At 43.6% G+C, this 13,645-nt stretch overlaps 1 protein-coding gene across 1 annotated transcript in view; it reads right to left on the reverse strand.

Annotated features, from left to right (window-relative positions):
• The window catches only part of LOC106569864 (teashirt homolog 1), a 35,468-nt gene extending 22,433 nt beyond the window's left edge, over positions 1-13,035 (reverse strand). Inside the window, exon 1 of the mRNA XM_014141542.2 lies at positions 12,023-13,035. Coding sequence (XP_013997017.2) covers positions 12,023-12,062 — 40 coding nt within the window. The 5' untranslated portion in view covers positions 12,063-13,035. The remainder of the gene's footprint in view (positions 1-12,022) is intronic.
• Positions 13,036-13,645: the final 610 nt, after the last annotated feature.

A 13,645-nucleotide genomic window follows, 5' to 3' on the forward strand; every position in this document is an offset into this window, starting at 1 on the left:
AGTTTATCTAGCATGTCCTGCGCTGCATATAATCGATGCGGTGCCTGTTAATTTCTCATTGAATCACAGCCTACTTCGCCAAACGGGTGATGATTTAGCACTGTCGTTGCACCAAACCTAACCATAAACATCAATGCCTTTCTTTAAAATCAATACACAAGTATATATTTTTAAACCTGCATACTTAGTTAATATTGCCTGCTAACATGAATGTCTTATAATTAGGGAAATTGTGTCACTTCTCTTCCGTTCCGTGCAAGCAGTCAGGGTATATGCAGCAGTTTGGGCCGCCTGGCTCATTGCGAACTGTGTGAAGTCCATTTATTCCTAACAAAGACCGTAATTCATTTGCCAGAATTGTACATAATTATGACATAACATTGAAGGTTGTACAATGTAACAGCAATATTTTGACTTAGGGATGCCACCCGTTAGAGAAAATACGGAACGGTTCCGTATTTCACTGAAAGAATAAACGTTTTGTTTTCGAAATTATAGTTTCCGGATTCGACCATATTAATGACTTCCCTGTCTTCCCTGTGGCTCAGTTGGTAGAGCATGGTGTTTGCAATGCCAGCATGGTGTGTGCAACGCCAGGGTTGTGGGTTCGATTCCCACGGGGGGCCAGTACAAAAAAGAAAAAAAAGAAATGAAATGTATGCATTCACAACTGTAAGTCGCTCTGGATAAGAGTGTCTGCTAAATGACTAAAATGTAAAAAATGTAATGACCAAAGGCTCGTATTTCTGTGTGTTGTTATGATTAAGTCTATGATTTGATATTTGATAGAGCAGTCTGACTGAGCGATGGTAGGCAGCAGCAGGCTCGTAAGCATTCATTCAAACAGCACTTTCATGCGTTTGCCAGCAGCTCTTCGCAATGCTTCATGCATTGAGCTGTTTATGACTTCAAGCCTATCAACTCCCGAGATTAGGCTGGTGTAACCGATGTGAAATGGCTAGCTAGTTAGCGGGGTGCGCGCTAACAGCGTTTCAATCGGTGACGTCACTCGCTCTGAGACTTGGAGTAGTTGTTCCCCTTGCTCTGCAAGGGCCGCGGCTTTTGTGGAGCGATGGGTAACGATGCATCGAGGGTGGCTGTTGTCGATGTGTTCCTGGTTCGAGCCCAGGTAGGGGCGAGGAGAGGGACGCAAGCTATACTGTTACACTGGCAATACTAAAGTGCCTATAAGAACATCCAATAGTCAAAGGTGTATGAAATACAAATGGTATAGAGAGAAATAGTCCTATAATTCCTATAATAACTACAACCTAAAACTTCTTACCTGGTAATATTGAAGAATCATGTTAAAAGGAACCACCAGCTTTCATATGTTCTCATGTTCTGAGCAAGGAACTTAAACGTTAGCTTTTTTACATGGCACATATTGCACTTTTACTTTCTTCTCCAACACTTTGTTTTTGCATTATTTAAACCAAATTGAACATGTTTCATTATTTATATGAGGCTAAATTGATTTTATTGATGTATTATACACTGCTCAAAAAAATAAAGGGAACACTTAAACAACACATCCTAGATCTGAATGAAAGAAATAATCTTATTAAATACTTTTTTCTTTACATAGTTGAATGTGCTGACAACAAAATCACACAAAAATAATCAATGGAAATCCAATTTATCAACCCATGGAGGTCTGGATTTGGAGTCACACTCAAAATTAAAGTGGAAAACCACACTACAGGCTGATCCAACTTTGATGTAATGTCCTTAAAACAAGTCAAAATGAGGCTCAGTAGTGTGTGTGGCCTCCACGTGCCTGTATGACCTCCCTACAACGCCTGGGCATGCTCCTGATGAGGTGGCGGATGGTCTCCTGAGGGATCTCCTCCCAGACCTGGACTAAAGCATCCGCCAACTCCTGGACAGTCTGTGGTGCAACGTGGCGTTGGTGGATGGAGCGAGACATGATGTCCCAGATGTGCTCAGTTGGATTCAGGTCTGGGGAACGGGCGGGCCAGTCCATAGCATCAATGCCTTCCTCTTGCAGGAACTGCTGACACACTCCAGCCACATGAGGTCTAGCATTGTCTTGCATTAGGAGGAACCCAGGGCCAACTGCACCAGCATATGGTCTCACAAGGGGTCTGAGGATCTCATCTCGGTACCTAATGGCAGTCAGGCTACCTCTGGCGAGCACATGGAGGGCTGTGCAGCCCCCCAAAGAAATGCCACCCCACACCATGACTGACCCACCGCCAAACCGGTCATGCTGGAGGATGTTGCAGGCAGCAGAACGTTCTCCACGGCGTCTCCAGACTCTGTCACATCTGTCACGTGCTCAGATTGAACCTGCTTTCATCTGTGAAGAGCACAGGGCGCCAGTGGCGAATTTGCCAATCTTGGTGTTCTCTGACAAATGCCAAACGTCCTGCACAGTGTTGGGCTGTAAGCACAACCCCCACCTGTGGACGTCGGGCTCTCATACCACCCTCATGGAGTCTGTTTCTGACCGTTTGAGCAGACACATGCACATTTGTGGCCTGCTGGAGGTCATTTTGCAGGGCTCTGGCAGTGCTCCTCCTGCTCCTCCTTGCACAAAGGCGGAGGTAGCGGTCCTGCTGCTGGGTTGTTGCCGTCCTACGGCCTCCTCCACGTCTCCTGATGTACTGGCCTGTCTCCTGGTAGCACCTCCATGCCCTGGACACTACGCTGACAGACACAGCAAACCTTCTTGACACAGCTCGCATTGATGTGCCATCCTGGATGAGCTGCACTACCTGAGCCACTTGTGTGGGTTGTAGACTCCGTCTCATGCTACCACTAGAGTGAAAGCACCGCCAGCATTCAAAAGTGACCAAAACATCAGCCAGGAAGCATAGGAACTGAGAAGTGGTCAGTGGTCACCACCTGCTGAACCACTCCTTTATTGGGGGTGTCTTGCTTATTGCCTATAATTTCCACCTGTTGTCTATTCCATTTGCACAACAGCATGTGAAATGTATTGTCAATCAGTGTTGCTTCCTAAGTGGACAGTTTGATTTCAAAGAAGTGTGATTGACTTGGAGTTACATTGTGTTGTTTAAGTGTTCCCTTTATTTTTTTTAGCAGTATATTAAGTTAAAATAAGTGTTCATTCAGTATTGTTGTAATTGTCATTATTACAAATAAATAAAATAAAAATCATAATCAGTCGACCTCTAGTCAGAATACCCAAACTAGCGTACTACATACTAAAAATGCATAGTATGTACTCATCGTCGCATACTATTTAGGTTTTGGAAAAAAGTATGCAGTATGCCACGGCTGCAGCGTACTACTTTGCTATGGCTTCGCATATATAACTGGCTAGCTAGTTTAAACATGAAGTTGTCTATCAACAACAGCAAGCTTTTGGGTATAGAGCTAACTTCAACTCCTGCTAAATCACACAGCTAACGTTAGCTACAGTATTTAGCTACAGTAAAGGCACGTCAGGCTACTTTTAGAAAACTATAGAATGTCTAAGCCCTCACTTTATCCGGGTTGAATTCATTGTGGGTGTGAAATTCACAAAAAGTTGACAATTCATTGAGAAGCCGAAATGAGTATGACATCCAGACATTTACAGCATTTTTTAAAAAATCACATACTATTTTTCCCCATTCTCAAACGGCCTACTATTTAGGAGGCTAGTATGGGTATTTGGACACAGCCACTGTAATTCAGTACACAGAGAAATCCTCACAGAGTCTGTTGTTCTAGCTAATCGACACAAACAGAGGACTGCCTAACATCATACACCCTTTCCAAAAACACCATGTGACTGGCACTTATCAGTTAACACCCACATTACTCCGACACAGGTGCGCACTCTCCCTCACGCACGCACACACACAAACCTTGATGTAAGCTCAGAGAAGACTAGAGTGAGAGCCTATAAACTACCCTTATCCTCTCAAGTCAAAGGAAACATAGGAAAGGAGGAAAAACAATAACACACACACAAACACTTAACAATAACACACACACACACACACACACACACACACACACACACACACACACACACACACACACACACACACACACTGATGGAGGCCGTTCAGACAGGGACTCTCCAAAGTACACATTGACCTCAGAGTGTACTCCGGACTTCCACTCTCCCTCCTCTCCAGGTCATGACTCTTCCTTTCTTCCATTTAATTGTATTGTCTCTGTCTCACTCTCTCTCCGTCTCTGTCTCATGCTGATAGAAATGAGAGGACAGATGTATATCACACAGTACCAGTCAAAAGTTTGGACAAACCTACTCATTCAAGGGTTTTTCTTTATTTTGAGTAATAGTGAAGACATCACAACTATGAAATAACACATATGGAATAATGTAGTAAAAAAGATTTAAACAAATAAAAATATATTTTCTAGTTTAGATTCTTCAAAGTAGCCACTCGTTGCCTTGATGACAGCTTTGCACACTTGGCACTCTCAACCAGCTTCACCTAGAATGCTTTTCCAACAGTCTTGAAGGAGTTCCCACATATGCTGAGCACTTGTTGGCTGCTTTTCCTTCACTCCGCGGTCCAACTCAACCCAAACCATATCAATTGGCTTGAGGTTTGGTGATTGTGGAGGCCAGGTCATCTGATGCAGCACTCCATCACTCTCCTTCTTCAAATAGTCCTTACACAGCCTGGTGGTGCATTGGGTCATTGTCCTGTTGAAAAACAAATGATAGTCCCACTAAGCGCAAACCAGATGGGGTGGCGTATCGCTGCAGAATGCTGTAGTAGCCATGCTGGTTAAGTGTGCCTTGAATTCTAAATAAATCATTGACAGTGTCACCAGCAAAGCATCCCCACACCATCACACCTCCTCCTCCATGCTTCACGGTGGGAACTACACATTCCGAGATCATCCATTCACCTACTCTGCGTCTCACAAAGACACGGCGGTTGGAAACAAAAATATCAAATTTGGACTCATCAGACCAAAGGACAGATTATCCATTGCTTGTGTTTCTTGGCCCAAGCAAGTCTCTTTTTCTAATTGGTGTCATTTAGTAGTGTTTCTTTGTAGAAATTCGACCATGATGGCCTGATTCAAGCAGTCTCCTCTGAACAGATGATGTTGAGATGTGTCTGTTACTTGAACTCTGTCAAGCATTTATTTGGGCTGCAATTTCTGAGGCTGGTAACTCTAATGAACTTATCCTCTGCAGCAGAGGTATCTCTTGGTCTTCCATTTCTGTGGTGGTCCTCATGAGAGCCAGTTTCATCATAGCGCTTGATGGTTTTTGCGACTGCACTTGAAGAAACTTTCAAAGTTCTTAATTTTCCGGATTGGCTGACCATCATATCTTAAAGTAGTTATGGACTGTTATTTCTCTTTGCTTATTTGAGCTGTTCCTGCCATAATATGGACTTGGTCTTTTACCAAATAGGGCTTCTCTATGCCACCCCTACCTTGTCACAACACAACTGATTGGCTCAAACGTATTAAGAAGGGAAGAAATTCCACAAATTAACAAGGCACACCTGTTAATTGAAATGCATTCCAGGTGACTACCTCATTAATGTTTTTTTTTATTTAACTAGGCAAGTCAGTTAACAACAAATTCTTATTTACAATGACAGCCTAGGAGCAGTGGGTTAAGTGCCAGAGCAACAGATTTGTACCTTGTCAGCTCAGGGATTCGATCTAGCAACCTTTCGGTTACCGGCCCAATGCTCTAACCACTAGGCTACTTGCCACCCCATGAAGCTGGTTGAGAGAATGCAAAGAGTGTGCAAAGCTGTGATCGAGGCAAAGGGTGGCTACATTGAAGAATCTCTAATATAACATATATTTGTATTTCTTTAACACTTTTTTGGTTACTACATGATTCCATTAGTGCTATTTCATAGCTTTGACGTCTTCACTATTATTTTCCAATGTAGAAAATAGTCAAAACAAAGAAAAACCCTGGAATGAGTAGGTGTGCCCAAACTTTTTGACATGTACTGTATATGCGAGAAAGACAGAATAAAACTCCCTCAGAGTGTATGGAAACTCAGCTCTCCCCGGCTGCGTAAAAGCTTGTTAAACCCAAGGATAGTTTTACCTCGGCGGCGCTGCTGCTGAGGCAGACGGCTTCACATCGTCACTCTCTTGGCACTCTTTTAATCCAGGCATATTTTTTTCACCACTCTTTCTTTTCCATAAGAGCAGTCATCGATCTTCATTTGTCACTTAACCTCCATGTAGATGAGGAAGGGGAGTATGTGTGCGTGTGTGTGTGTGCAACTCTTTGATTTCCAAAGGCCCCCTGGCTGCAACCCCAGATGCAAATTGAAACTATTTGCGTTGAGGGATAAGGGGGCAAACATGACTATCGACTACAAGAGTCAATATCAACTGTTAATGAAACTTTGCATATAGCTTAGGTAACTATAGCTTGGGTAACGAGACAGTGGCAGCTACACACAGACTCGCACAGACACACACACACATACCACAGCTTAGGTTAAGAGATGCAACGTCTGATAACCTGCAATGTCTGACAACCTGAGGGCTACCAAACGTTTAGTCTGAAAACACAGGAAGAGAAACACCAAAAAGTAAGCAACATATAGCTTACATCCGTTCGTAATGGAACCCCCCCCCCCCACTATATAAACAAACTGTACAGACGGAAGATAGATATCGAGGTGATGCAAGACAATATGCAATGCAACCTATACAATGTACTGACGCCTAAACCATCCCTGTTATAGGACACTTCTACAAGACTCATGGAAACTCAGCTTAGGTCTGAGGATCACCGCAGCCATTATCTAGCAGTGTTATATTGCCTCCGCAACTTCGAATTGATTAGCCAGGTAGTCCATTTGTCTGCTGCCCCCCACACCCCTTCTAAATAATTGAGTTAATACTGCGACTGGAGGTGTGTGTGTGTGCGCGACCGAACGTGTCTGTGTGTGGGGACCTGGGTTAATATCAACTTGATTACATCAAGGCAGCTGCGGAACTTGACACTTGCTGAATTTGTCAGCATTAATCGGCGGGGCCCTGTCACTAGATCCGTCAGCATCCCAGATAATTATGGAGTCGGGCTAATGATGCCGCTAGCTGCCGCCCGCTTGACGTCGAGCGAAGGGAGGAAGCTTAACTTTATCCCCCCCTCTCTTTCGGTTGATAATTAAGAGACTCATCTCCTTTTGACTGGGGAGAACATCACTGGAAAAGGTGTGATTTTATGGAAAAGGCGTTTTGTGTTGGTCGCAGTTTCTTGTTTGTCGTTGAGGTGATGAATAAGTATCTGAATATTATGGAGTTTATCCTGGGTAGGTCGTACAATAACATTTTTGCGTGTAGAGGTATAGAAGATAATTGTATTGCAAATCAACACTTATGAACACGTACTGTATTGCAAGTGGCAAATGGTACTATTACAACAAGACAAGACAAGGCCTCAATATCTTATCACCCTTGGAGAGAATCTCGGCATTGGTGATGACGTGAAATGTGACATTCTGCACTCTTGTAGTACAGGTTGCATCAAAGTACAAATATCAATATAAATATTTTGATTACATATTTAAGTAGCATTTGTCGACAGTGGCAAAAGGTCAGAGTTTGTCACCCATAAGCTCTAGTATGAAAATCCACTACATATACACAAAAGCATGTGGACACCCCTCCAAATGAGTGAATTTGGCTATTTCAGCCACACCCGTTACTGACAGGTGTATAAAATCAGGCACACCGCCATGCAATCTCCATAAACAAACATTGACAGTAGAACGGGCTTACTGAAGAGCTCCGTGACGTTCAAAGTGGCAACTTCATAGGATGCCACCTTTCCAACATGTTAGTTCGTCAATATTCTGCCTTGCTAGAGCTGCCCCGGTCAACTGTAAGTGCTGTTATTGTGAAGTGGAAACATCTAGGAGCAACAACGGTTCAGCCGCGAAGTGGTAGGCCACACAAGCTCACATACTGCAGAGTGCTGAAGCGCATCTCACGTAAAAATTGTTTGTCCTCGGTTGCAACACTCACTACTGAGTTCCAAATTGCCTTTGGAAGCAACGTCAGCACAAGAACTGTTTGTCCGGGAACTTCATGAAATGGGTTTCCATGGTCGAGCAGCCGCACACAAGCCTAAGGTGGAGGAGGAATAATGGTCTGGGGCTGTTTTTCATGGTTCGGGCTAGGCCCCCCTCCTTAGTTCCAGTAAAGGGAAATCTTAACACTACAGCATACAATGACATTCTAGACGATTCTGTGCTCGGTGTGGAAAAACTTGATTGGCCTGCACAGAGCCCTGACCTCAACCTCATCGAACACCTTCGGGATTAATTGGAACGACGAGTGCGAGCCAGGCTTAATCGCCCAACATCAATGCCTAACCTGACTAATGCTCTTGTGGCTGAATGAAAGTAAGTCCCCACAGCAATGTTCTAACATCTAGTGGAAAGCCCTCACAGAAGAGTGGAGGCTGTTATAGCAGTGAAGGGGGGGACCAACTCCATATTAATAACCATGATTTTGGAATGAGCTGTTCGACGAGCAGGTGTGCACATACTTTTGGTCATTTAGTGTAACAAAGCTTCTCTGGACCCATTTGTAAAGAAAAGTAGTACTCTCTTATATAACGACACTTGCGTTACATAGGCTACCGATTGTTTATCTCTGGCTTGAAAATGTATGAAGTACAGTAAGCCTACCCTGGACTTGCAAGTCACTCCAAATATGAGCGTCTAACAAAATAAAAACACACCCAAAATGAGAATGAAGCACCCTCCCGGAGATCAAATGACTGCAGCAAAAATTGCTGCTGCTCGGATTGCACCGCATCGAACGGAACTGCCAAAACTAACAGATGCAGCTATGTTGTTCCAAATGGAGGGGAGCTTGATGTACAGTAACTGGCCGTTATAGAAACAAGGTACAGCGCCCTCCGAGGGGCTAGAAATCACCATTAAGGCAGAGACCTCCATTTTAAAACAGTGATATTCAATCGTCTTTCAGTAAAATTAGGCTAGTTGTTTTCGCATTCTTCTTTCCCTGACTGCAGTGTGTGTTTGTGTCAAGATTTTAATTTAACTTAAAATATGTGTTTTGAGTTGTGTGTGTGTGTGTGCGTGCGTGTGTGGTAGGGGTGCATTTTTTTCAGTAAGGAAGGAGTCTCTCTGTCACACAAACACACTAACTAGTTCTTGTCACAGTGTATTGACGGAGACCACCATATGTCACGCACTGGAAATAATGGAAAGACGATGCCTGCCAACTTTTGATTGAACATTACTGCCAGTGATGCATGTGCCTTTCACTAAACAGACAATTAAATCAATATTCAAAAGCTGGATGGGAGTCGAGCAGGGAGCCGATGGTCGGTTAAGTGCACAAGCTGCTGGGTCAGATAATTCAGCAGCATTTTGTACAACTCAGTGCATGGTAAAACTAGGCTAAAGCATGCAATATATTCCCCTCCTGTTAAGTGTGCACATTGGATACGTGCATACCATAATGACGTGCAGTGCAGTTTACCAGTCCCAAATAATGTTTTTGCTGTGGGTAGTTGCATGGTCCAATTTAGTACAATGTATTCACGACAGTCTCAAGCCATTGTATTTATTAGGAGTTGACTGTAGCTTACATGCGTAGTGACAAAAACCCTTCTTTTCATAGGTTTTTCATAGGTTACCATTTTTTTTACTAGTTTATCCATATTACGTATTAATATCAGAATATCCTCACATTTATATCTCTGCAGTCAAGCTGAAATCACAGCCCCACAGAGTTCAAAGTCTCTCCTTCCCAACCTGCTTAACTTCACATTTCCAAAGTCTGTTTAATATTCTAGAACTGTTTTGTTCAGCAGCAGTCGGTAATGCCTGAACTTCAAAGGCAGTTTTCTCATTAGGTGACTGGTGGAAATCCCTGTCAATCATTCACTGTTCTAAGAAAAAACACCTCCAAAATGACAAGCTCAACTCTGGTCTTCTTTCATGATACTTCATAAAAATACCTAAGTGTCAAAGAAATCTTTGTGCATCTCACCAAAAATATACACTATATAAACAAAAGTATGTGGACAGCCCTTCAAATTAGTTGATTTGGCTATTTCAGCCACACCCGTTGCTGACAGGTGTATAAAATCGAGCACACAGCCATGCAATCTCTATAGACAAACATTGGCCTTACTGAACAGCTCAGTGACTTTCAACGTGGCACCATCATAGGATGCTATCTTTCCAACAAGTCAGTTAGTCAAATGTCTGCCCTGCTGGAGCTGCCCAGCTCATCTGTAAGTGCTGTTATTGTAAAGTGGAAACGTCTAGGAGCAACAACGGCTCAGCTGTGAAGTGGTAGGCCACACAAGCTCGCAGAGCGGGACCCTCGAGTGCTGAAGCACGTAAAAATCATCTGTACTCGGTTGCAACACTCACTACCGAGTTCCAAACTGCCTCTGGACACAACGCCAGCACAAGTACTGTTCTTTGGGAGCTTCATGAAGAGGGTTTCCATGGCCGAGCAACCGCACACAAGCCTAAAATCACCATGCGCAATGCCAAGCGTCGGCTGGAGTGGTGTAAAGCTCGCCACCATTGGACTCTGGAGCAGTGGAAATACATTCTCTGGAGTGAAGAATCACACTTCACTATCTGGCAGTCTGGCGGACGAATCTGAATTTGGAGGATGCCAGGAGAACGCTTACTGCCCCAATGCATAGTGCCAACTGTAAAGTCTGGTGGAGCAGAAATAATGGTCTAGGTCTGTTTTTCATGGTTTGGGCTAGCCCCCCCCCCTTAGTTCCAGTAAAGGGAAATCTTAACATTACAGCAAACAATTACATTCTAGACAATTCTCTGCTTCCAACTTTGTGTCAACAGTTTAAGGGAAGGCCCTTTCCTGATTCAGCATGACAATGTCCCCGAGCACAATGCGAGGCCATACAGAAATGGTTTGTCAAGATCGGGGTGGAAGAACTTGACTGGCCTGCCCAGACCTCAACCCCATTGAACACCTTTGGAATAAACTGGAACGCCGACTGTGAGCCAGGCCTAATCGCCCAACATCAGTGCCTGACATCACTAATGCTCTTGTGGCTGAATGGAAGCAAGTCCCCGCAGCAATGCTCCAACATCTAGTTGAAAGCCTTCCCAGAAGAGAGGATGCTGTTATAGCAGCAAAGGGGGGACCAACTCCATATCAATGCATATGATTTTGGAATGAGATGTTTGACGCACTATCAAAGCTGAAAACAAAAAGTGTGCACTCTGCATTGGCTACTATAACCTCAAATATAATCTAGGTGAGTAAAATTGGTAGAGTAGCCTAGTGAATCAGGACAGAGCAGCCTAGAGAGTCTGGAGTAGCCTAGAGAGTCTGGAGTAGCCTAGTGAGTCTGGAGTATTGTCAACATACTCTTAAGAGTATTGGGGTGTTACTTTCTGATCTTGACACGCCCCAGCAGCCTCCCTCCGCCTCCTTCCCTTGTCCCTCCCCCGTGGTCATTAATCTCAAAGTATTTACCCCTGCTTGGGAACTTTGCTTTCAATTAGTCTTTTCTCCTGCTTCTCGACAGGGGCCAAAGTTGTCCTTTGAGTGGCTCAAGCTGTCAAGCGCATGCGCGTTTCCATGGTGAATGATTTACTGATTATTATAAGGAATGAATAGATCAAAGGCAGTCGCATGACAGGCGATCAATCAGGCATCAAATCAAGGATGGCAATCCACGAGTGGAATACAGAGACTCAAACACTAGATAAAATGAGGGAACACACGTTCAATTGCATTGGGTCTATTATCTCTGTGTGTGAAAGTTCAATAGGCCGATGGGTTTTGACAACCTATATGTGCATTTTAACCTGTGACAGGAAACTGGAAAGTATTTCCATGATCTACAGGCTGGCAAATACTTTTTTTCTGGCCAATTTGAAAAAAGGTGTTACGTTTATCTCCTTTTGATTGTAAGCTAAATATGTATAACACAGAAGGCTATATTTCCGTTATGAATGTGTGTCTATTTAGGGCTATTTTAAATAAGGATGGGAAAAGGCGAACTTGAGGATATAGACTTCAGGGTTGTGCTTACCTACGGACCGCCTTGGCGCTTGCTGCTTTCTCCTCGGCATGCTGCTGGTAGACTTTCCGCTTGACTTTTCATGCAGAGACCAAAATAAAAGACGACCCAAGAGGAAACCAGTGCAACGAAATCAAAGCAAATATCTCGTCGTTTTGTCCTTCTCTTCAATAGAATCGGAATAGAAATGTCGATTCCCGTTCTTTGACTGGCAAAGGAAGTCTGAGCGTCGGTGAAAGTATTATTTTTTTATAAAAACCGAATTAATCTTTCCGCAATTGTTTGGCAAATGTCAAGAACCCAATAGCATATCTCTAAACAAAAAGATGTTTCTCTATGGATGTTTTGAGTAGAAACAGAGTAATAACTCATTGCATGATGATCAAAAATAGCAAGACCTCCGTTTAGGTTTCAGTATAACCGTGGAGAACGTGGACAGCAGCCAAAGCCTCTTCAATCCCGCCGTGCTTCCACGAAAGAAAGGATTCCACCCCTAGAACGACACTTTATAACCGATTTTTTCGCGTAGAAAGTAACAAAGAAGTCTTTCAATGTATCACAAACTTCCACGGCGATGGATAACGTTCCAGACTGTGTTTCCGCACAGGTGCTGTTCAGTTGTTCAATCTCTGCAAGTCGACACAAAATGGGAGAGAGAGATGGGATATGGACATTAGAGGGTTATGTCAATCAGTCCGTGTCAGTCATGATAGCCACGGCAGAAAGCTCAAACGGCTGTGCCGCCAACAAGCTACTTTCTGTCTCTCTTCAAGCGACCGAAACACCCAGAGCTCGATTCGGATAGCCTATTCCGACGATACTCACAAAAATGATGTCCTTTCGGCTTTCATGTGGACAGTTGATGTATTACTGCTCCAAAGACTTTTCCTAAACAAACGAAACGCCAACAGCTACTCCACGAAAGGATACGAATGTGGACCTATTGCTTATGTTTTACTCCAGATGGCGAAGCGGGGGTCTCGTCTCCGCAGTGAGAAATATGTATCGCACATTGGGGGGGATGCGCGACTGATCAGACAGGCTCAACTGATAGACAGACACATCGAGTTGCCTTTCCTGCCTCTCCGTTACTCCACCCCTCTGGAAGCGTCACTCTGACAGTCAGAGCCCACCGTGTCAATCTTTTTAATTGTTCCGTTTTTTTCTCTCCATTATTTTCTATAACAGGATTATAGAACAGCCCCTGTCCAATGCAGTGCTCTGCTGAATAAAGTGTCTCCACGTCCATGCATTACGATGGTTCGTTTTCAAATTCGTCTTTAGCACACGAGACAGTAAGCCAACACGTAGGCCTATGTCTTAGGTTATTACTGCCTTCGTTTTGCATGGACTGCAAAATAGAAATAACTGATAATAAATAAATAAATAAAAACAGAAAAGAACAGTGACAGGATATTCTGTAGGCTATCTGTTCTGCTATTCTTTTCTCTTCTGAAATGCATTCTTTCTTGAACTTTTTAGGCCATATATTAGATTGCAGAGCTTCTGTAAAGGTATTTAGCATTTTTACCTCTTCAGTGACACCCTTAAAAATGGGCATTGAAAGTTGCAGATTGATTCGCTACACCTTGCTAAGAAGTGACTATTTCGCATGGGAAGGGGAGGGGCGCCGAG

Source organism: Salmo salar, chromosome ssa14 (genome assembly GCF_905237065.1).
Source record: "Salmo salar chromosome ssa14, Ssal_v3.1, whole genome shotgun sequence".
Taxonomy (NCBI): Eukaryota; Metazoa; Chordata; class Actinopteri; order Salmoniformes; family Salmonidae; genus Salmo; species Salmo salar.